The following is a 22,945-nucleotide window of genomic DNA, read 5'->3' on the forward strand; positions in this document are numbered from 1 at the left end:
TTCTCCTGTAGTCATTACTTTTGTTTTCTTGATGTTCAACTGTAGTCCTGCTTTGGCACTTTCTCTTTTAACTTTCAGCAATAGTTGTTTCAAATCTTCACTATTTTCTGCCAATAATGTAGTGTCATCAGCATATCTCAAATTATTAATGTTCCTCCCTCCAATTTTCACTCCACCTTCATCTAAATCTAATCCAGCTTTCCTAATTATATATTCTGCATATAGATTGAAGAGATAGGGAGATAAAATACATCCTTGTCTGACACGTTCATACATGGTCTGATTCATATGTTCTTTGATTGTTGGATCCTGCATGGTGGGAGGAGGGTTGGGGTCACTGGGGATGTGGGAGGGAGGTAGTTGTGAATTTCCTGCATTGTGCAGGGGGTTGGACTAGATGACCCTAGTGGCCCTTCCAACTCTATGATTCTATGTTCTATGGCGGTTCAGCCCTGGCATCTCCTGCCAAAGAATCCCAGGTAGCAGGTGAGGAAAACTGGTCTCTGTTGTTTGGAGATCAGTTATAATTCCAGAAGATCTCCAGAGATCACTTGGAGGTTGGCAGCCAGTGCTGGTCAAAGCTCTCGAACTAAGCAAGAGCCACTTTGAATTTTAGGCTATGCAAGATAAGCTTTGCATGAGAGCAGCTGCAAATCAGATGGGGAAAAATGTCTTTTTTTTTTCCTGGCAAGAACCCCCTCCTTGAAATATGGAACTATGTGTTTGTTCCAGGTAATGAAGCCTTAACAGGTAAACTTAATTATTAAAATTACGGTATTATCCCCTTCCCATTGTTTTGCTCCCGCCCCTTTAAGAAAATACTACGCGTGCATACGCAGTTGATGACATCAATCACGCGGGATCGCCTCATAGAGATGGCCTCGCCTCTACTTTGTACGCGTGCGCAGTTGGAGCCCGACGCCGACATACGCTCTGCAAAGAGCATGCGTCCTTCCACGAGGCCGCGTTAGGTGAGGACGCCACTACGCATGCGCTGATATTCCGGGCACTTGAGGTAACTTCTACCCGGAGGCCCCACGTGCTCTTCCGGGATGGGTTGGCACTGAACCCGCGCAAACGCAGCTTGAAGAGAGCGGTGCGCCTGCGCAGTGGGCCTTAGGAGGAGGCGCGGCCGTTCCTTGCGCATGCCTGCTGACAAGAGAGTGATTGTGAGACTTGAGGGCGTGGCAGATAGGCGGGGCTAGTCGGGGGAGGGCGCGTGGGCGCGAATCAGTACGCATGCGCGGCGCCGGTCTCCCCCCGCGTGCCGCCGGCTCCGCGCAGGCCCATTCCCGTCGCTCGGAGGGGAAGGAGCGCGCGTGCGCACTCCCTTCCCCGGGGTGGGTGGGGCGGCGCCTCTTTCGCAGGAGCCCGTCAGGCGAGTTGGCCGCGCATGCGCCCTGCAGCCCGGCCGCCGTGAGCCAGCCGGGGAGTTTCGTGAGGGGAGAGCCGAGGCGGGCCGGCGGGGAGGCCGCCCCTGGGAAGAGCCCCGCGGAGGGGCGAGCAGCGGCGCCGGCGCGGACCGAGGTAACTCCGGCGGGTGGGAGAAGCGAAGTCCCGGGGGGAGGGCCAGCCCGCCGCCCCGTCCCCACCCCCACGGCGCCGCTGACTGACCGGCGGCCGCTCTCCTTTCTCCCCTCCCCCCCCCTCAGCCACCAACCGTCGCCCGGGAGACCCGTTGGACGCCGCTGAGGGAGAAGCCGGAGAGGAGGAGGAGGAGGACAGGGGGCGCTAGGGCCCGGCAGGCGCCGCGACCTCCCGCCCCGCCCTTCGGAGGCCACGCCCCCTCCGCCAAGCCACGCCCCCTGGGCTGTCACCTCGGCGCTGTTCCTTTGGCTCCTTCCACTGCTGTGTCTTCGGGGCAGGGTCCTGTTGGTTTCACACGCCCCCTCCCAGTCGGGGCCACGGCCAGGCGTCCCTCTTGGAGCCCTCGGAGGGGCGGCTTGGGGGGCTTTTTCTTCTCCCTCTTCCTCCCATCCTTTTTGGGGTGCTTGGCGCGCTTCTGGTGTCCCACGCGGTGCCCTGCAGGGGGTCCTCCCACCCTGCTTGTCCCCCCACCCGCCCTCCCTTGGATGCCTGCGGGGCCCCGCCGGCCGCCACCATGGGCAAGGTGTTATCCAAGATCTTCGGCAACAAGGAGATGCGGATCCTGATGCTGGGCCTGGACGCGGCGGGCAAGACCACCATCCTCTACAAGCTGAAGCTGGGCCAGGCGGTGACCACCATCCCCACCGTGGGCTTCAACGTGGAGACGGTGACGTACAAGAACGTCAAGTTCAACGTGTGGGACGTCGGGGGCCAGGACAAGATCCGGCCACTCTGGCGACATTACTACACGGGCACCCAGGGCCTGATCTTCGTGGTGGACTGCGCGGACCGGGACCGCATCGACGAGGCCCGGCAGGAGCTGCACCGCATAATCAACGACCGGGAGATGCGGGACGCCATCATCCTGATTTTCGCCAACAAGCAGGACCTCCCCGACGCCATGAAGCCGCACGAGATCCAAGAGAAATTGGGCCTGACTCGGATCAGGGATAGGAATTGGTATGTTCAGCCATCCTGTGCCACCTCTGGCGACGGACTTTATGAAGGGCTGACATGGTTAACGTCTAACTATAAATCCTAATGATTACTAAAACAAAACACTATTATTAGTCTTCAAGAGAGTTTAGAGGGGGGAAATAAATACTGTGTGGCTTCACAGAAAAGAATTCTTCATACTAAAATGTTCAAAAATTAAGCATCCGTAGGATTATGATGATCGCTCACCCTTTTCTCCAGTCACCACTCTCTTCTTCTTCTGCGCACTTGACTGGATCTCCAGTTTAATGCAGTTCTTGCTTGGTGTTAAGATGCTCTAGTCTTCAACTGTGAATGGACACAAGCGCTTGTTTCTGTGGGAAACAAATCCAGTGGGGAGAGGACACAGGTTATATAGCCTTTTCTCCTCTCTTGAGAAAGCCCTTGTCTTGATAGTTTGACTTAATTTGTTTGAGTCCAGGGGCTGAGTTATCCCTTTTTTAATATATGCTTTCTGATTCTACTTCTCCCTCCTCCCCACCCTCCATTGTCATCAGCTGTAGATTTGCTTCTTTTTGCATCCTCACAGAATATGTTGATAGTCTCTGTTATCTAGTAAACTTGCAGATCATTGCTTCTGAACAAACTGTATTCTGTCCTCTTTACGGCAAAAGTTTACTTGTAATTAAGAAGAGAGTTAAAATGTTGATCTCGCTTACCTGGTAATGGATAGTTAGAAAGGTACCATTTGGGATAAAGGTATGGATTCTCTTTTTGGACCAGGCGTTTACTAGGCCTGACGTTGACTAATGCAAGAACCATGTCAAAATGTTAGCTGTAGAGAGTTGTGAACCAAGTACCATGCATGAATAAGGGTGCGAATAAGTTCCATTCTAAATAGCAACCATATGCAGGATTATACAACACTGGTGTCAAACCTGTAATTCCTGTATTTTATATTGTAAGGTTAATTTTTCAGCTGCCATATTAAGTAGTTATTTTACTCTTGGTGCAAAGATGTTTTCTTTCCATAAGACACAGCAATAATTTGTACGCATCACTGTGGGACATGTGAAGGTTTTTCTAAAACACACACAAGCCTGTAGTCAACTTGAATGTTAAAACTATTCCTGTCTTAACAATTGAGATAAAAATGGCAGTATCATAATTGGTCTGAGAGCTTCTAAGAACTTAGGTAAAATATTTTTTAGACATTTTATTTTATTGGCTTCTGAGACACATCTTTGCTAACTTGGTGTTGGGAGCTGGGTCTACTCCTTTATCATAATTTGAATACGTCATTTTTAGAACGTATTGCAATGTATCAAAATGAAAGTGAGGGGTGTAATGATCCTGTTTTGCAGAAGCCATTAACTTAAATGAAATAGCTGAGAATCTGGTGTCTGAGAACTCTTTCATTTCCTGCAAAACTACTCATGCAGGGAGCAACAGCCAAGTTCTGGACTTCTGTTCTGGTAGTTATTCTGCGTTGGGCTCCTTAACGCTGCAGTCCTGTGCAAAGTTACTCCACTCTAACCCACTGAAAGCGATGGGCACGGATTGGAATAACTGCGTAGGATTTTACTGTTACTTTTATAAAGCCCTTCGGAAAAGTAGATACTGAGAGTGAATTGGAGAGTGAGCAAAACGACTATGAATGTAAACTTCCAGGTTTCGTTCTTCAAGGGCAGGCATCTTCTTTTGCCATATCACATCTTTCACATATGTCTGATTTTTAGTTTTTATGTGGTAGGGTGGGGAAATGATTGTGAATTCAGGTTAGCATAAAAAATGGTATCAATCAAGTATTAATACTGGGTGCAAAAATGTAAAGCAGCTGGTTCTTATTCAGCCTTAAGGATTAATTTCAGATTTCCTCAAGGAGTAAAACTCATCTGAGGAATTTTAGGAATGTATTGCTACAAAACCAGAAGAAAGTTGCTTTTTCTGAAGGGTATAAGTTTAAAATTGGGGCATTATGCTACACTTCTACAGTGTTGGTTTCGATGTTGAAAAATTGTGGACTCTAGAGCTTGTACCAAAGATGTTTAACAGGGATAAAAGTAATGAGGAATTCACTTCTTAAAACTGAATTCTTAGCATCTCCTAACAGTAAAATAACTTGGGCTCTGGTTTTGAATATGCTTATACTGTAGCTCCTTTTCCTTTTTTAGTTTCCCAAATCTAACGGGAATGTTTACTTAAAATTAGAATCAGAGCAACAAAATTAATTTATGAGAAATACAGCAGTTGTTCAGAAACAGCTCTACTAAAGTAAAAAAAAAAAGTCTGAAAAAGAAATGAACTAAATTGCTACATTCTAGCTGTGTTAAAAAAAACTTAATTTTTTTCCAGGCAACATTGTTAAAGAGTGGTGATACAAAACAAAAGTCTGTAAGCCGTTAACCATTTTCTTCTGGAATAACTAAAGCCAAGCACAAAGTAGTTGCCTAAACTGGAAAACTTGAAGATCTGTTAATGGTTCTCAAACTTTGTTGTAAATCTTAATTGCAGTGAAAACATGGCTGGTTTTACCTTTGGTGTTGAATTTATTGTATCCTTTTCAATAAACCAGGGGCAGAATCAAATCATCATACAACTTCTGCGTTAAGTGGAATTCATAACTGTGTACTTCTTTTCGTTTAAATTCCTCTGGGTATATCAGTTTTGTGGGTAAAAAGGATAAACTTTTTTAAAGTCTCCAGTTTGGGTGAAAACCGTGACGTTGAGTGAAACGTGTGGCAAACGCATCAAATAACTTTTTCTACTGAACAAAAATGACAAGGGGTTTCGTTTTAAATGTCCTTATTAAAAGAACCAGGGTTTTGTCATTCTGGCTCAACCTAGCTATCAAAGCAGTGGCTTTAGACATTTATCCACATCTTATGAGGTTAAATGCAATCTGTAAGGTTTCCAGTTCTTTTTTTTTTTTAAGATGATTCAGTATATCTGAGTTCTGTGTTCATGTGACTCTATAAAGTGCAACTGAATACATTTTTGAATGGCATTTACTTTTGTCTGATAAGTGAATGAGTCTGTAGACTGTGATCTCCCTGAATAAAGTAAACAGGATTTTTTTGTGTTCGCAGTATGGTTGTAGTGTTGGTAAAAGAACTAATAAGCAGAAAATAAAGCAATTATACAGTGCAGCTCTCCTGTTATGATTGAATGCAAGAGAACAATGGGTAACCAAATGCCTGCTTCTGGAAGTTTACTTCCTCTAGCAGGTTCTGAAAAGTTTGTCTCAAAGATGTTTCCTGATGGAACAAGGGTGTTGGGGACTTATTCTTAGCTGAAATATAACTTAATCAGCTGTTCAGTTCAAGTGAACCTCTGATTCCACATCCTTTTCTCTAGCTGGTTAAACGAACACATGTATGTGTAATTCTGTTTTAAGGATCATAAGAGTGTGCATAGCAGCAAAAAATATATTGGAGTAAGTTATTGACAGAACAGGAAGGGCCGTGGCTCAGTGGTAGAACATCTGCTTGGCATGCAGAAGGTCCCAGGTTCAATTCCCTGCATCTCCACTAAAAATGTCAGGTAGTATATGATGCAAGAGACCTGAAAGCCGCTGCCAGTCTGAGTAGAGAATACTGACATTGATGAACCGATGGTCTGATTCAGTAAAATGCAGCTTCATGTGTCCAACAGCATGAAAGGAAGAATAGCTTGGAAGCTGAAGGCATGTTTCAGAAATGAAAGAGGTTTAAAGATATGAATACTGAGTGAAAAGCTTCAGGATTTTAAGATGGAAAGAGCAGAAAGGGGGTACAAAAGAAAGAAGCCCATTGAATTGATTTTGCTGCCGGAGGGCAATAAAGGTATAACTCATTGTTTGAGCAGTTCCTGTAAGTGTGTAGAAAGGGATACCTGCAGTGTGTGCATGTTTAAGTGTGAGCGAATGTGCCTACAATTGCAGTCTTCAGTGACTGGAGTTGAGAGAGCCCAACGTAGGTGCAGGTAGTTGCACAAAGTTAAAGTTGTGGGAGATCCATGCAAATAGGGATGAGATTAAGATAAAATAGAAGGTGGTTGTTCGGAGAGGCATTTAGGCCTGACAGTTGCCATGGTACTTTAATCCAGTTCTAAAACCAGTCTCAAGGTGCTGCTTACCTTATACATAAACCTGTAGAAATGTTCTAGATAGATTTGTCCAGCTGACCAACTTTTTAAAAATATCTTTTTGTGAATTGCTTTCGGTACTCTAAAGGAACTTCTGAGGGTCAAAGTTAAAGCTTGAAGAGTATGCCCAATTTCATGAACTAATGATTTCTACTGTTGTCATCCACTCAGTTGAAAATTGAATTGCTTTGTTTGTTGGTAATCTCCCATATAAATACTGTGCTTCATATACGTAAACATGCTTAAATGCTAAAAATATGATGTTAATTGTCAGTGATGAATTCCAGGGCCAACTGGGGCTTTATTTTTGAGAGGGCTCTGAGGTATAAGCAGTAGCTGTGTTGTACTTTGTAAACCAAACTCATTTCTTGGAAGTCAGCAAGCTGTGTTGGTTTTAAATGTAAGAACGCCTTTCACACAGGAATCTTTCTAATCTCTAGGAAGGTTTCATAACTTGATCTAAAAAAATTAACTTAAGTCCTGCCTGTAACTGGAGTTCAGTGATGTGAGAGAATGTAGTTCTGAATTAGCTTCTGGGAGAGGAACTACACAAAAGTCACTAATTTATTTTTTGAATTAAATTTATATTACTGCTAGCAGTAGAAAAGAGCAAGAGTCCAGTAGCACCTTCAAGACTAACAAAATTTCTGGCAGGGTATGAGCTTTCGTGAGCCTGTGGCTCACATCCCACTTACCAGTTGATGCTGTGGCCAATAAAGGACGAGCTTGCCTCTGAGAACCGCCCCTTGAATGCGGTGGTCACTTCTGATGGGAATGTTCTCAAAAAGTAACATGGCAAAGCTCATTAAGTTCATTATTAGACTGTCGGTGGTTCTTGGAGCTCCGGCATTCTGTGGGGGCCCATGTACCATTCCTTGGGGCCTGTGACTCTTCTCTGTCCTCCCCCAGGGTAGGAGATCTGTCATAGATGACGATCTGGCACTAAAGTGCTGGGTAGGCCAAAGGCTGCGGTCCTGCTTCTACTCTTCCACTGTGCCTGTACATTCTGCTGATGGAATTGAATGAATCCCCAACTTTGTTTTATTTGGCTTTGCAAAAGGCCAAGTTCGGGAACCAAACCATTCAAACGGGTATGCTACTATTGCCAGCTCCCACCCGTCTTTACTGGTATAACCCGTTTGGCATCGAGGAAGAAGAAGAGTTGGCTTTTATTCACCACTTTTCTCTTCCATAAGGAGTCTCAAAGTGGCTTACAATCGCCTTCCCACCCCCACCCCACAACAGTCACCTTGTGAAGTAGGTGGGCTGAGAAAGTTTGGAGAGAACTGTGACTGGCCCAAGGTCACCCAGCTGGCTTCATGTGGAGGAGTGGGGAAACCAACCCAGTTCTCCAGATTAGAGTCCACCACTCTAGACCACTACTCCACGCTAGCTCACATAGTGCAGTCTGGCTAGTAAACACAGTTTCTCAGGACTAGATTAGACCTCTTGAGAGTGGGAATTGCCACCTGAACCAGGTGCTGCATTCTGTTCCTCTGCTGAGCTGCTTGTTTCCATGTTTTTCCTGGTGTTTGACTTCAGCCTTCCTTGTGCCGTCACTCAAATCCATGTTTTTTTATCCCAACTTTTACTTCGATCCCTTTATCTGTGCCTTTATTATAGAATTCATAGGACGCTATTATATAACCTCTCACCCTGTCACAGAGAGCTTTGACCCTGAAAGGTTTATACCCTGGAAATCTTTTTTAGTCTTTAAGGTGCTGCTGGACTTGGATCATGCTCCCATCCTGGTTATCTTTTTTTCCCTGTGTTTAAATTGAGCATATAGGACAGTTGTTCAGGGGACTAGAGCAACTGCCCTATGAGGAGCGGTTAAAACGCTTAGGGCTGTTTAGCTTGGAAAGAAGGCAATTAAAGGGGAGACATAATAAAGGTCTATAACATAATGCATGGTATGGAGAGAGTGGACAAGGAGAAGTTTTTCTCCCTCATAATACCATAACGCGGGGTCATCTGCTGAAGCTGGAGGGTGAGAGATTCAAAACAGATAAAAGGAAGTGTTTCTTCACACAACACATAGTTAAATGGTGGAATTCCCTGCCCCAGGATGTGGTGATGGCTGCCTACCTGTAAGGCTTGAAGAGGGGAGTTGACATGTTCATGGAGGAGAGGGCTGTTCATGGCTATTAGTCAAGAGGGATACTAGTCATGATGCATCCCTATTCTCTCCAGGATCAGAGGAGCATGCCTATACTATTAGGTGCTGTGGAACACAGGCAGGACAATGCGGCTGCAGTTGTCTTGTTTGTGGGCTTCCTAAAGATACCAGTTTAGTCACTGTGTGAACAGACTCCTGGACTCAATGGACCTTGCTCTGATCCAGCATGGCCTTTCTTATGTTCTTATCAAGCTGAGGGTGCTGGGTGTCGCTTGCCTTCATGTTTGCGGAGGTTTGCTGTGCCATAATTCAAGGATCTGAATGAATCCTGGAGGACAATAAGTAAAAGTTTTAAAAAAGGCAGGTTGTTATCCAGGATCAGTATATTTTATTTATGGCACAGTATTGCCAGATTTCCTGCCTGCCTTTGTGTATGTTTGGGTTTTTTACACTCGTTCCCAAGTGTCGCTTTCAGGCACAAATTCTAGAAGGGAGGTACTGTTGAGGCAGGAGCACACCATGCAAAGGATACAGGGGCGGTTGTTGAAAATGAGAGAGCTGTTTCGAGTTCCCTCGGGTCCATTGCCGAGTCTATCCTGTGTCCCAACACCTTTTAAGTGTGAGTTTACCCAGTCCTGCCAGCTGCAACAGATGGATGTGGGGCAGAAAAAAATGATATCAAGACACAGGACAAGATGATGGTGTGTGTGTGGATAGGATGTGACACGTTTGTAGCGGCAGCCCTGCTTTCTTTACGTTACTTCCAGTCTTGCTTTATGGCAGCAGCAACTGGAGTCTTGTGGCACTTCAAAAATTAACACAATTATTGTGTCATGAAGGGCCTTCTTTATTGGTGGAAAGCTCCGTCAAGTCGCACATGCCTTGCGACAACCCTATAGGGCTAGCATGGTGTGGTTAAGAGCGGTGGTTTGAAGCTGTGGGCTATTATCTGGAGAACCGGGTTTGATTCCCCACTCCTACACATGAGCGGCGGACACTAATCCGGTGAATTGGGTTGGTTTCCCCACTCCTACACATAAAGCCAGCTGGGTGACCTTGGGCTAGTCACAGCTCTCTTAGAGCTCTCTCAGCACCACCCACCTCACAAGGTGCCTGTTGCGGGGAAGGGAAGGCGATTGTAAGCTGGTTTGATTCTTCCTTAAATGGTAGAGGCCAAGTCTTCTTCTTCTTCTTTACAAGAGATTAACAAAAGTGGTTCGCCATTGACTGCCTCTACATAGCACCTCTAGTCTTCCCTGGGGATCCTCTGTCCAAGTCAAGTCGCAGCCGGCTTATGGCGATCCCATGGGGTTTTCAAGGCAAGAGACAAACAGGGATGGTTTGCCATTGCCTGCCTCTGTGTAGCAACCAAGGACCTCCTTGGTGTTCTCCCATCCAAGGACTAATCAGGGCTGACCCTGCTTAGCTCATTCTGGAACAAACTTCTTCTTTTTTTAGTATTTGCAACAAGATTATTTGCTCAAACTTGATTATATGGCCAGGGGAGAGGATTTTGAAAAAAACTAAGCGCTCTAATAATTGTAGGTGTCAGCCTTTAGGCAAACAAAGCTGGCAAAATATTTTGCATTCGCTTCCTCCCCCCCCCCCCCGTGTCAGATGGTTTTTTTTGTGCTCTAAATATGTGTTGGGTTGCACATCTGCAAAACAGCTTGAAGTGTAGAGAGAAAAAGAAGGGGAAAAATTGTTTCATAGAATGTTCTAATGGCTGGCAACAGCAAAAGAAAAATCTGCAGGTTGTATCCTACAAGTCCACTCACAGCAAAACTTTTCTTTTATTATTAATTAATTAAAATATTTCTGCCCCACCTTTTTCTTCTGGCTCAAGGCAGCTTATATTAGAGGAAGGCTCCATGGGCCGGAGAAAGGTGCCATCAGGAGTGGGGTAGCGGGAGACGTTCCGAAGTGTGTAACCTATACTGATAACCAAGAGTTCTGAGTTATGGTTTTCTTCTCAGTCCTTCATAAAATTGATCCAGTTTCTTCCTGTTGGTGTACTGCTTTTGAGTGGGGTTATTGTTTTTTTGTTGTACCGGTCCTTGAACTATTTAGGACCTTTCTCTTGTATCACTGGTGGAAATCTTCATTGCATTATATACCTGTTTCTTATCTTAATAAAGCATTCACAGTGATTTCGAAAAATCTGAAGAAGTCTGTTCTCCTTTTAGATGCCTTCAGTGATACAAAGAAGACTGAGAGGGGATATGATAACCGTCTTCAAGTACTTGAAGGGCTGTCACATAGAGGAGGGTGCCGAGTTGTTTTCTGTTGCCCCAGAAGGTCGGACCAGAACCAATGGGTTGAAATTAAATCAAAAGACTTTCTGTCTAGACATTAGGAAGAATTTCCTAACACAGCGGTTCCTCAGTGGAACAGGCATCCTCGGGATGTGGTGAGCTCTCCTTCCCTGGAGGTTTTTAAGCAGAGGCTAGATGGCCATCTGTCAGCAATGCTGATTCTATGACCTTAGGCAGATCATGAGAGGGAGGGCACCTTGGCCATCTTCTGGGCATGGAGTAGGGGTCACTGGGGGTGTGGTGGTGGGAGGTAGTTGTGCATTGTGCAGGGGGTTGGACTAGAAGACCCTGGTGGTTCCTTCCGACTCTATGATTCCATGAATATGTTCTACAAACCAGTTCAGTGCATACGCAGTACTGAACAAGATTATTTTATAATCTTAAAAGTTTATCATGGTGTCCCAAGGGAGGCAATGTCCTGTGGGTTCAGAGTGTAAATTTTATGGGGCTGGTGGCCACATGGCTTCAGAACCAGTGTCTTGGCATGTGAGGTGTCTGCTGACATGCATTTAAGGAAGAACCTTTATGAACAGAGTTGGCAGTGGTAGGTGGAGTACATTTGAGCCTTCTTTGAATTGTTGCTTTCCCCTATTTTATCTGAAAAACTGAGTTCTGTCTCAAAAGCTCCTACTAGAATAAACGTTGTTAGCCTTTGAGGTATCATTGGACTTATGTTTTGATTTGTTTGAAACCAAGTGAGACCATAGGTTGACCTTGCCCAGTGTGGTCTGTTCTAACTTGGCAGCAGCCCTCCACATTCTCAGGCAAGTCGAAAAACGACTACCTGCGATCCAGTTTTTAAAACAGAGATGCTGGCAATTGAGGGCCATGGCTCCGTGCTAGAGTACTAGCTATGAATGCAGAAAGTTCCAGGTTCAATCTTTGCCATCTCTAATTTAAAAACTCAGTGGAAAAGAGCAAGAGTCCAGTTGCACCTTAAAGATTTTGTGGATTTTGTCTTCGGTGTTTCAGTATGGTGTTTTTTATGAGAAAACTTGACTAGGATGTCTATCAGGAAGGTATTCCTTTTGGCAAAAGCTGAATTGATTCTAAATATATTATCAATATCTGGGAAGACACTTTGAATTTCCAGGAAATCTTGTATTTATCAATGTCTGGGAAGTCGCCTTGATTTCCCAGAAAATATTGTAATAATTTTCTGAAGCTTTCTTCCTGATTATCTTTTCTACTGCTATTGACAGACTAGCAGGGCTACCCATTGTGATCTAAAAAACTCAGGTAATAAGTCATGAGAAACACCTTTCTTGAGACCCTGGAGAGCCATTGTCAGAGTAGACAATTCAGGCTTTGGGAGACTAATAGCCTGGCTCAGTAGAATGCAGCTTTCTTATTTACTTTATTTATACCCCACTTTTCTCCCCAATATGATCAATTGCGGCTTACATCATATTGTACTCCATTTTATCCTCATAACAACCCTGTGAGGTAGGTTAGGATGAGAGCGTGTGACTGGCCCAAGTTGACCCAGCCAGCTTCCCTGGCAGAGTGGGGATTCGAACGCAGGTCAACCAGGGCCCTAGCATGTGGTCTGCCAGTGACCTTGTTACCGAATGGTATTTTGCAACGAGTTATGTTTTGTGTGCATTGTTTGCATGTGTGTTAATTGGCAACGCAGCTTGTGGGTTCTTGTGAAAGACAAGGGGCTATGGCTCAGTGGTAGAGCATCTGCGTGGCATGCAGAAGGTCCCAGGTTCACTGCCTGGCATCCCCAGTTGAAGGAACCAGGCAGTAGGTGATGTGAAAGACCTCTGCCTGAAACCCTGGGGAGCCGCTGCTGGTCTGAGTAGACAATACTGACTTTGATGGACCAAGGGTCTGATTCAGTATAAGGCAGCTTCATGTGTTTATGGGGCAGGGGGATGGTTACAGACTGAAACTCCTTTAAAATGTTAATATGGACACTGGAGACAGGTGTCCTGGCTGTTTTGCAGAGTCTGAATGAGGACAAGCCCAGATTCAAACGCCAAGGGGCTGGAGTGGGTAAATGGCAAGCTTAGAAATACAGCGCAATTTGTGCACATCTTAAACAGCTGGATTTCCTTGCCAAGAAGCATGGAAGCGTGCTCGCTCAGTCCTTCCCAATCATCACTTACATGCACGTTTGCAGAGAAATCTGGCGAAGTAAGCATGCGTGGGCCAGTCATGTATCTTGCCATTCAGACTTGGATGCTTTTTATGTGTGTCAGAGTTCAAAGTACACAGAGTTAGCTCCAACCGGCTTTTTCTGCTGGTGAGAAAGGAACATAAGAAAGGCCCTGTTGGATCAGACGCAGGCCTATCAAGTCCAGCAGTCTGGTCACACAGTGGCCCAACCAGGTGCCTCTAGGAAGCCCACAAACAAGACGACTGCAGCAGCAGCAGCATCCTGCCTGTGTTCCAAAGCACCTAATATCATAGGCATGCTCCTCTGTCACTGGAGAGAATAGGTATGCATCATGACTAGTATCCATCGTGACTAGCAGAGACAAAGCAGAGTTGGTTTTTATGCCATGCTTTTCTCTACCTTTAAGAAGTCTCAAAGCAGCTTAAAATCGCCTTCCCCTCCCCTCAACAGACACCTTATGAGGTAGGTAGGGCAGAGAGAGTTCGGAGAGAACTGTGACTAGCCCAAGGTCACCCAGCAGGCTTCATGTGGAGGAGCGGGGAATCGAACCCGGTTCTCCAGATTACAGTCTGCTACTCTTAGCCACTGCACCGCGCTGGTTTCTCAGTGTTCCCTTCTGACTGCTGGGGATCTCGAGACATGCATGGGCAAAAGCCGTGTGTGCAGGGGGGGGAGCTCTAGACGCCTGTTTTTTTTTTTTAATTAAGGTTTTATATTGTTCATGTGTAAGCGGGAAGTAGAGAACACACTGGGAAACTCCGCATTCAGTCGTCCTGTTTGCCCTGAAAGAGAAATCAATTTGTGCTTTCGAGGCAGGTTTTGCAGGTAGCTGTGACTTAAGCTGAGTATTTCACTCTTAACAGCATTTTTTTATAATTGGCTGGGTTGGAAGGAGCTGGGTGGGGCAGGCCTGGGAAGCAGATGTGGGCGTGAGGACAGAGCTGCTTCCTGAAGCCTGAACACCACTAGGAACCAGTCATTCTGGATGAACTCCTTTCTGAATCTTGAAGGGGGGAGCCTCTCCCTGTAAGAATGGGAACAGGGCCTCTGGTCGAACCGCATTGTCTTCTGCCTTCCAGGACTCTGCTGCTTTGGAGCGCAGGTGTGGTATTTGCTGCCACACCAAAAATTCTCTTCCTTGAGAAAACCTCGCATAGCAAACAGGCGGAAGGGGATCGAGCCCTTGTCCTCTTCCCAACAGGCTTGTTTTCTTGAGGTCATTTCTTCACGCAATGGAGCTGGGCACCAAGATGTGGGGGCCCCAGTTAGTTCTAGTCAGTGTTTATTACGCCCCGCATTACATGTTGAGTTGTGCCCCTTGCTCTCCGCTGCAGGTAGCAGGGATTTCTCTCTTATTTGTGGCATATTTTTGATGCCGATTCCTCCGTGTTAATTGGCTTGCAGTAATCGCTGCTGAGTGTGCAACTCGGACCTGAAAAACGGATCTCTCCCATCACCCTCTCTGAACCGGAATGCCAAGTAACGCAACTGCCTTGGTCAAGAGGGTGCATCTAAAACCAGAAAGTTAACTGCAGCCCTCTTAACACTGTTCCGTTGAAGCTCTGTGGGGTTAAGTCGCTTGCCCCTGTGTTTAGCAGATGTGGCCCTGTGAAAGCCGGCGATGTGGTTGCTGTGTAGCTAATGCAAAACAAGTGCTTCTAGCATTTCCATTGCCACTTGTCTGTGCTAGCAAAATGCATTAATCTAATTATTGTATTAGCTAAGCATCTGTCATGATGCCCTTTTCCCTACAGGAGCTGGATTAGTTTGAAGCAGCCTCTGCCTCTCGGAAGAACCCTCCCTCCCCTGCTTGAGCAATACAAAGAAGCTGGCAAAACCAACAGAACTGAGTCCACTGATAAAAAAAATATACAGGAACCAAATAGGGAACACGTGCTCTTCCATCACCTTAATTAAGATGCAGGTGATAAAGGGGTGAAGACCTGCTTTTAAGCCACTTTTCTAACCAGTGTTCCGAACCATCTCTGCTTTAGTCACTCGGGCTGATGACTTTCGCAGAGATGGGGAGCAATCGAGTGGGGTTGTGGTTGTCTTGCAGTAGTTCCCTGTCTTACTGGAAGAACACACATGAACACATGAAGCTGCCTTATACTGAATCAGACCCTTGGTCCATTAAAGTCAGGATTGTCTACTCAGACCGGCTGCAGCTCTCCAAGGTCTCAGGCAGAGGTCTTTCACATCACCTACCTGCCCAGTCCCTTTAACTGGAGATGCTGGGGATTGAACCTGGGACCTTCTGCATGCCAAGCAGATACTCTACCACTGAGCCACGGCCCCTCCCCGCTTACAAATTGTTAGATTGTGTTGGGATTTTCTTTTATCACAATCCATTTATCACTTTCTTTGACTTACCGCTTTCTAGTTTCTAATTATATTGACATATCTGATAATAAATCTATTAGATTCTTGGATCCTATTTCTTTTTCTAATGAACGATTGAATTTTGTGAAAAATATTTTTAATTACACAGAGATCGATCTGTTATGCACTAATGACTCTAATTTAGCCATGGTTGCATATTCTGCTACTTTCTTTGTCCATTCAGTTACATCTAAGTAGTCTTCTGCTTTCCACTTTCTTGCGTAAACCACTCTTGCCGCTGTCACCATATACTTATATAGTTCATTATATATTTTTGGCTTTCGAGAGTCAAGGTTCCCTTTGTCAGATACGAATAGGAATGGAGATTTGGCCATACCATCTTAGGTTCATTCACTTGTTCATCTTCCAATGTTATAAGTATGTTATGTATATACCATGTTATATGTTCATAAGAGCCAGCATGGTGTAATGGTTAAGGTGTCGGACTAGGGCCTGGGAAACAGGTTTGAATCCCCCCTTGTGCCATGGAAGTTTACTGGGTGACCTTGGGCCAGCCACACTCAGCCCTGACCCTGGCTAATATTTGGATGGGAGACCTCCGAGGAATACCAGGGTGGTGTTTCAGGGAGGGCAATGGCAAACCACCTCCCAACATCTCTTGCCTTGAAAACCCTACGGGGTCGACATAGGTCAGCTGTGACTTGACGGCACACCCAAAAAAAAATGTTCATATGGGCCATCAAATGTCAGCAATGCCCTTCCACTCCCTACATCAGACAAACAGGTCAGTCCCTACTCAGAATAATAAATTTACATAAATTGGACACCGAAAACCAGAACACTCAAAACCCTCGAGGAGAACATTTTAAGAACATAAGAACACAAGAAAGGCCCAGTTGGATCAGACCGAGGCCCATCAAGTCCAGCAGTCTGTTCACACAGTCTGTTCACACAACCAGGTGCCTCTAGGAAGCCACAAACAAGACTACTGCAGCCGCACCATCCTGCCTGTGTTCCACCGCACCCAAAATAATAGGCATGCTCCTCTGATACTAGAGAGAATAGGTATGCAGCATGACTAGTATCCATTCTAATAGCCATGAATACCCCTCTCCTCCATGAATATGTCCACTCCCCTCTTAAAGCCCTCCAAGCTGGCAGCCATCACCACATCCTGGGGCAGGGAGTTCCACAATTTAACTATGCATTGTGTGAAAAAATACTTCCTTTTATCTGTTTTGAATCTCTCACCCTCCAGCTTTAGCAGATGACCCCGTGTTCTAGTATTATGGGAGAGGGAGAAAAACTTCTCCCTGTCCACTCTCTCCAAACCATGCATAATTTTATAGACCTCTATCATGTTTCCCCTCAGCAGCCTTCTTTCCAAGCTAAACAGCCCTAAGCGTCTTAACCGCTCCCCATAGGACAGTTGCTCTAGTCCCCTAATCATTTTGGCTGCTCTTTTCTGCACCTTCTCAAGCTCTGTAATATCCTTTTTTAGGTGTGGTGACCAGAACTGTACACAGTATTCCAAGTGTGGTCTCACCATAGATTTGTACAAGGGCAGTATGATATCAGCAGTTTTATTCTCTATTCCTCGTCTAATTATGGCCAGCATGGAATTTGCCTTTTTTAATTTTAATTTTCCAGGACGTTCCGCTGTTGACCTATGAGTGGTGGGCCTCAAAGAGAGAAGCTGTAAGGGGAGATCACAACCGTGAGATTGCTGAATTTGAGTTCATTTACAAATTCACGGCAATAAGAACATAAGAAAGGCCCTGCTGGATCAGGCCAAGGCCCATCAAGTCCAGCAGTCTGTTCACACAGTGGCCAACCAGGGGCCTCTAGGGAGCCCACAAACAAGACGACTGCAACAGCATTATCCTGCCTGTCTTCCACAGTACCTAATACAATAGGCATGCTCCTCTGGTCCTGGAAAGAGTAGGTGTGCATCATGACTAGTACCCATTTTGACTAGTAGCCATGGATAGCCCTCTCCTCCATGAACATTTCCACTCCCCTCTTAAAGCCTTCCAAGTTGGCAGCCGTCATCACATCCTGGGACAGGGAGTTCCACAATTTAACTATACACAATTTAACGATGGATTCCCCAAGGGCTGAATAGCAACATGGGATGGATATTTGTTCGCAGGCTGTCTTGGTTGTGTTCAAGTGGCGGAACTATCCCATGGCCCTTAATCCTTTGACCAGTGACAGGGTTAGAGATGTGTCCGCCTTCCCTCTCGTCTATGGTTCCTAGACAAGTGGAGCAAGTGAGCTCGCCAGGTTGGTTTCTTCTCTGATTGATGGCCGGAGCCAGGCTTGCCTTTCCCATACCACAACGCTCTCCCTGGAAAGAAAGGAACAGGTGTAGCCTCCCAGTGTCTGTCTTCATTGCCCTACATAGCCAATTAAGATATTTCCTCATGAGGCAAGCTTTCAAGCGTGTGAGAAATGGCTTGCTATGCTTTTCTCTGTCGACTGGATGAGATGGTCTTATAGATGGCATTATAAATCTTTCTCATCTTACTCCACTTTGAGTGCATGTGCAATTTGCAGGGGGGGGTGTTCATAAAAACATAAATCTTTTTTTTTTTTTAAGCTCTTACAGGGCTTCTTCTGAAAATGAATTCAGGCTAATCAGTTCAGCCTTGAAATCTGTTTGCTGCAAGTTGCGCACTTCACTTCTTGTGGGCTGGAGTGGATATCTTCCTGCTGCTTAACCAAAGGAGGATGGGTGGCTGGCCGACCCCTGCTATATAGCATGGCAAAAAAAAAAACCCGGTAACCATCATATGAACATGAGAAGAGCCCTGCTGGATCAGACCAGTGGTCCATCCAGTCCAGCATCCCATCATACACAGTGGCCAACCAGTTCCTCTGGAGGCCAACCACAAAGCATAGAGGCCGAGGCCTTTGCTAGAACATCAGAACAGCCCTGTTGGATTAGACTGGTGGTCTGTCTAGCCCAGAGCATAGATGCCGAGGAGTTCCCCTGATGTTGCCTCCTGGCACTGAGATTGAGAGGTTTACTGCCTCTCAATGTGGAGGTTCCCTTTGGTCACCATGGCTAGGAGCCACTGATAGATCTCTCCTCCATGAACCTAATCCACTTTTAAAGCTGTGCCTGTGGCCATCATCCTCTGGCAGTGAATTCTACATTTTAATAACTGGTTGCGTAAAGAAATATTCCCTTTTGTCTGTCCTGAATCTACTGCCGGTCGGCTTCATTGGATGCCCTCGAGTTTTAGTATTTTGGGAGAAATATTTAGTATTTTCCATTCTATCCTGTGCATAATTTTATAGACCTCTATCATGTCCGTCCGTCCCCTTAGTTGTCTCTTTTCTAAACAGCAAAGCCCCAGACTCTTCAGCCTTTCCTCTTAGGGAAGTAGCTCGTCCAAACCCTTCATCAACCTGGTTGTCCTCTTCTAAACTTTTTCTAGCTCTGCAGTGTCCAGCTCTGCAACAGGGATCTTCTGAGAGCCAGCACGGTGTAGTGGTTAAGAGCGGTGGTTTGGAGCGGTGAACTCTAATCTGGTGAATTGGGTTTGATTCCCCACTCCTCCACATGAGCGGCGGAGGCTAATCTGGTGAACCGGGTAGGTTTCCCCACTCCTATACATCAAGCCAGCTGGGTGACCTTGGGCTAGTCACAGCTCTCAGCCCCACCCACCTCACAGGATGTCTGTTGTGGAGAGGGGAACGGAAGTTGATTGTAAGCCGGTTTGAGTCTCCCTTAAGTAGTAGAGAAAGTCAGCATATAAAAACCAACTCTTCTTTTTGATGTGCAGTGACCAGAACTGCTCAGATTATTCTAAATGAGGCCTCACCACACAGGGGCATTATAGTATTGGCTGTTTTATTTTCAACCCCTTTCCAAGTAATCCCCAACAAAGAGTGTGTCTTTTTCACTGCTGTGGCACACTGGGTTGACACTTCCCTCGAACTGTCTACTGCTCTTACCCCCAAGATCTCTTTCCCTCTCAATCTCAGCAAACTCCAATGTTTGTTTGTTGTTGTTGTTTTGTTCCAGTGTGCATCACCTTACACTTACCTTCCTGGAACTTAATATCATACTGCCCTTGTATAAATCTATGGTGAGACCACACTTGGAATACTGTGTTCAGTTCTGGTCACCACACCTAAAAATGGATATTGCAGAGCTTGAGAAGGTGCAGAAAAGAGCAACCACAATGATCGGGGCTGGAGCAAGTGCCCTATGAGGAGCGGTTAAAACCCTTAGGGCTGTTTAGCTTGGAAAGAAGGCGGCTAAGGGGAGACATGACAGAGGTCTATAAAATTATGCATGGTTTGGAGAGAGTAGACAGGGAGAAGCTTTTCTCCCTCTCTCATAATACCACAATGCGGGGTCATCTGCTGAAGCTGGAGGGTGAGAGATTCAAAAGAGATAAAAGGAAGTATTTTTTCACACAACACATAGTTAAATTGTGGAACTCCCTGCTCCAGGATGTGGTGATGGCTGCCAACTTGGAAGGCTTGAAGAGGGGAGTGGACATTTCATGGCTACTAGTCAAAATGAATACTAGTCATGATGCATGCCTATTCTCTCCAGGATCAGAGGAGCAGGCCTGTTATTTTAAGTGCATTGGAAAACAGGCAGGATAATGCTGTTGCAGTCGTCTTGTTTGTGGGCCTCCTAGAAGCACCTGGTTGGCCACTGTGTGAACAGACTGCTGGACCTGATGGGCCTTGGTCTGGTCCTGCAGGGCTTTTCACATGTTCTTATGTTAACTTGCCACTTTATGAGGCCGGTCAGGCTTTCAGCTGAGTTCCTGAGGGTTTTTTTTTCTCTTTGTTGATGTCATTAGCTATTGCTTCTGTTGTGCGGTGTGAGCAGATTGCTAACAAGCTGTTTGTTTCTGATCATGGGCTGTCACTGTGGCCTGTCAGCCGTGTTTTGATTGTAGTCATAGTATTGTGATTTTTAAAGATTGCATTTTGTGTGTTCTGTTTGTTAACCACCTATATAATAGAAGTGGGATAAATTTTTTGAGCACAGAGTACAGCTTCTTGAGAATCACAGGTTTTAAAGTTTCTTTTTCAAGAGCTGGATTTGAGAGCAGTAGCACCTTGGAGACTGACGAGATTTTGGGGGTATCAGCTTTTGAGAGTCAAACCTGACGAAAGGAGCTTTGATTCTCAAAAATTTATCCCCCCCCCCAACTTAATCTTGTTGGTTTCTAAAGTGTTACTGCACTCGAATCCAGCTCTTCTCCTGCAGACCACCAACATGACTACCCTCTGAAACTACTTTTCCAAGTTTTGAGCACCTATGACTGCAAAGAGATGCTCAAAAATGTCTGGTCAACACGGACTGAAACCTCCAAAAGACTGAAGGCCTGTCGCCTAAGCATTGCAGTGGCTCGGGGCAAGTTTTCACAGCCCTATTTAGCTCCTGCCCCCTCCCCGTGACTAGCAGAGGTAGAATAAAATTACACATGATAGAAGTCCCACAAGTATGTGGAACATGCAGGTTGCGGAATGCAGTTTTTCTTGGTGTGGAATTTTGGATTGCTAGGATGCAAACTTCTCAAGAGCTTTTTTATATGAAGAAGAGGAGTTGGTTTTTTATACCCCACTTTTCTCAACTTTTAAGGAGTCGCAAAGTGGCCTATAATCACCTTCTCTTCCCCTCCCCACAACAGGCACCTTGTGAGGTAGGTGGGGCTGAGAGTTCAGAGAGAAATATGACCGGCCCAAGGTCACCCAGCAGGATTCATGTGGAGGAGTGGGGTATCAAACCCGGTTCTCCAGATTAGAGTCTGCCACTCATTAACCACTACACCACACTGGCTCAGAGGATCCAACTGTTCACTGTTCCTTCAAGATAAAATAAGTTGCAAAAGTGTGATTGGGTGACGTATTAGCATTTATCCCCTACAGCCAGAGCAGGGATCACTTGAAGTCTCTCCACAGGCACCGTATTGTGCTTTATTAAATTTTCTCAAAAGCATCTCCAAAGGAAAGTTGAAGCCACTGAACCAACGGGGACGTTGCAGGAGTAGGCGGCCGTGTGTTCTCAGTAAATTCATCAACAATAGCTTTTCCTCTGTGTTTAATGAGCTGGACGATGGAGTAATGAGGCCGAACTTCCTGCTGAAGACAAAGGCTCTTTCTTGACGAGAGCCCAGATCCTGTTGCATCATGTTAAACCCCCATGAACCGGCCGTCATGGACGTCCTCTGAAGAGGCAGGAAGGTGGAGTTGCGTTCTGTCAGTTTGCTTGTTCCCTCCCTGTATGTTTGCATGCAACTCACTGCTTCATTCTTCTGTGTGTTTTGTTCTGTCTGCTGTTTCTCCATGCTGGCGTGTGAAGTCGTTCCTTTTATTAGTGTTAGAGCATAAGAGTGGGGCCTGGAGATCTCCAGGAATTACAACTGACCTCCAGGTGACAGAGATCTGTTCCCCTGAAGAAAATGGCTGCTTTGGAGGTGGACTCTGTGGCACTGTGCCCCGCTGAGGCTCTTCTTCCCAAAGCCCAGCTTACTCAGCTATACCCCCAAATCTCCAGGAATTTCTCAAGCCAGAGTTGGCAACCTGGCCATTCAGACAGCTGCAGTGTCACCAATATGTGGATGATTCTCAGCTCTCTGTCAGCAAGGCTGGTTCTGTGAGCTTAGGCAGATCATGAGAAGGAGGGCAGGAAGGGTTGTGTCAGTGTTTGGCTCTCGTGGCCCTTACGTGCCCAGGGTAATACTGATTTCCACTTTGGGGTCAGGAAGCAATTTTCTTCCAGGCCACGTTGGCCAGGGATCCTGGAGGGTTTCCCCCCCCCCATCTTCTGGGCATGGAGTAGGGGTCACTGGGGGTGTGGGGGGAAAGTAGTTGTGAATTTCCTGCATTGTACAGGGGGTTGGACTAAATGACCCTGGTGGTCCCTTCCAGCTTTATGATTCTTTCCAGCTGATTACCAGAAAATGGTGGAAACCCAGAACTGTAGAGGGCTGAATGTGGGCAAAGAAACTGATATGTGATACTTCTGTCTTGTCTGTATTGTAGATGTGGGATTTCGGTATACCAGCAGTTCGGGCTGGGGTTGTGCTCACCTGGAAGGATGTGTGCGTAATGTGCCGTCAAGTTGCAGCGACCCTGTAGGGTTTTCAAAGCAAGAGGACCAACAGAGGTGGTTTGCCACTGCGTGCCTCTGTGTCGCGACCCTGGACTTCCTCTGTGGTCTCCCATTGACATGGAGTAACCAGGCCCGACACCACTTAGCTTCCAAGGCCTGAAAAGACCAGGCTAGCCTGGGCTACCCAGGTCAGGGCACCTGGAAGGATCTAGCAGTGGAAAAGAGCAAGAGTCCAGTGGCACCTTAAAGACTAACAAAATTTCTGGCAGGGTATGAGCTTCTGTGAGCCACAGCTCACTTCT

The 22,945-nt window shown here is 46.0% G+C and overlaps 1 protein-coding gene across 1 annotated transcript; it reads left to right on the plus strand.

Moving 5' to 3' along the window:
- Positions 1 to 2,063: 2,063 nt before the first annotated feature.
- ARF6 (ADP ribosylation factor 6) lies at positions 2,064 to 2,895 on the plus strand. The gene has a single exon (XM_056852234.1). It carries the CDS (start codon positions 2,102 to 2,104, stop codon positions 2,627 to 2,629), a length of 528 nt encoding a protein of 175 aa, XP_056708212.1. The 5' UTR covers positions 2,064 to 2,101; the 3' UTR covers positions 2,630 to 2,895.
- Positions 2,896 to 22,945: the final 20,050 nt, after the last annotated feature.

This window comes from Euleptes europaea, chromosome 6 (genome assembly GCF_029931775.1).
Source record: "Euleptes europaea isolate rEulEur1 chromosome 6, rEulEur1.hap1, whole genome shotgun sequence".
NCBI classification, from domain to species: Eukaryota; Metazoa; Chordata; class Lepidosauria; order Squamata; family Sphaerodactylidae; genus Euleptes; species Euleptes europaea.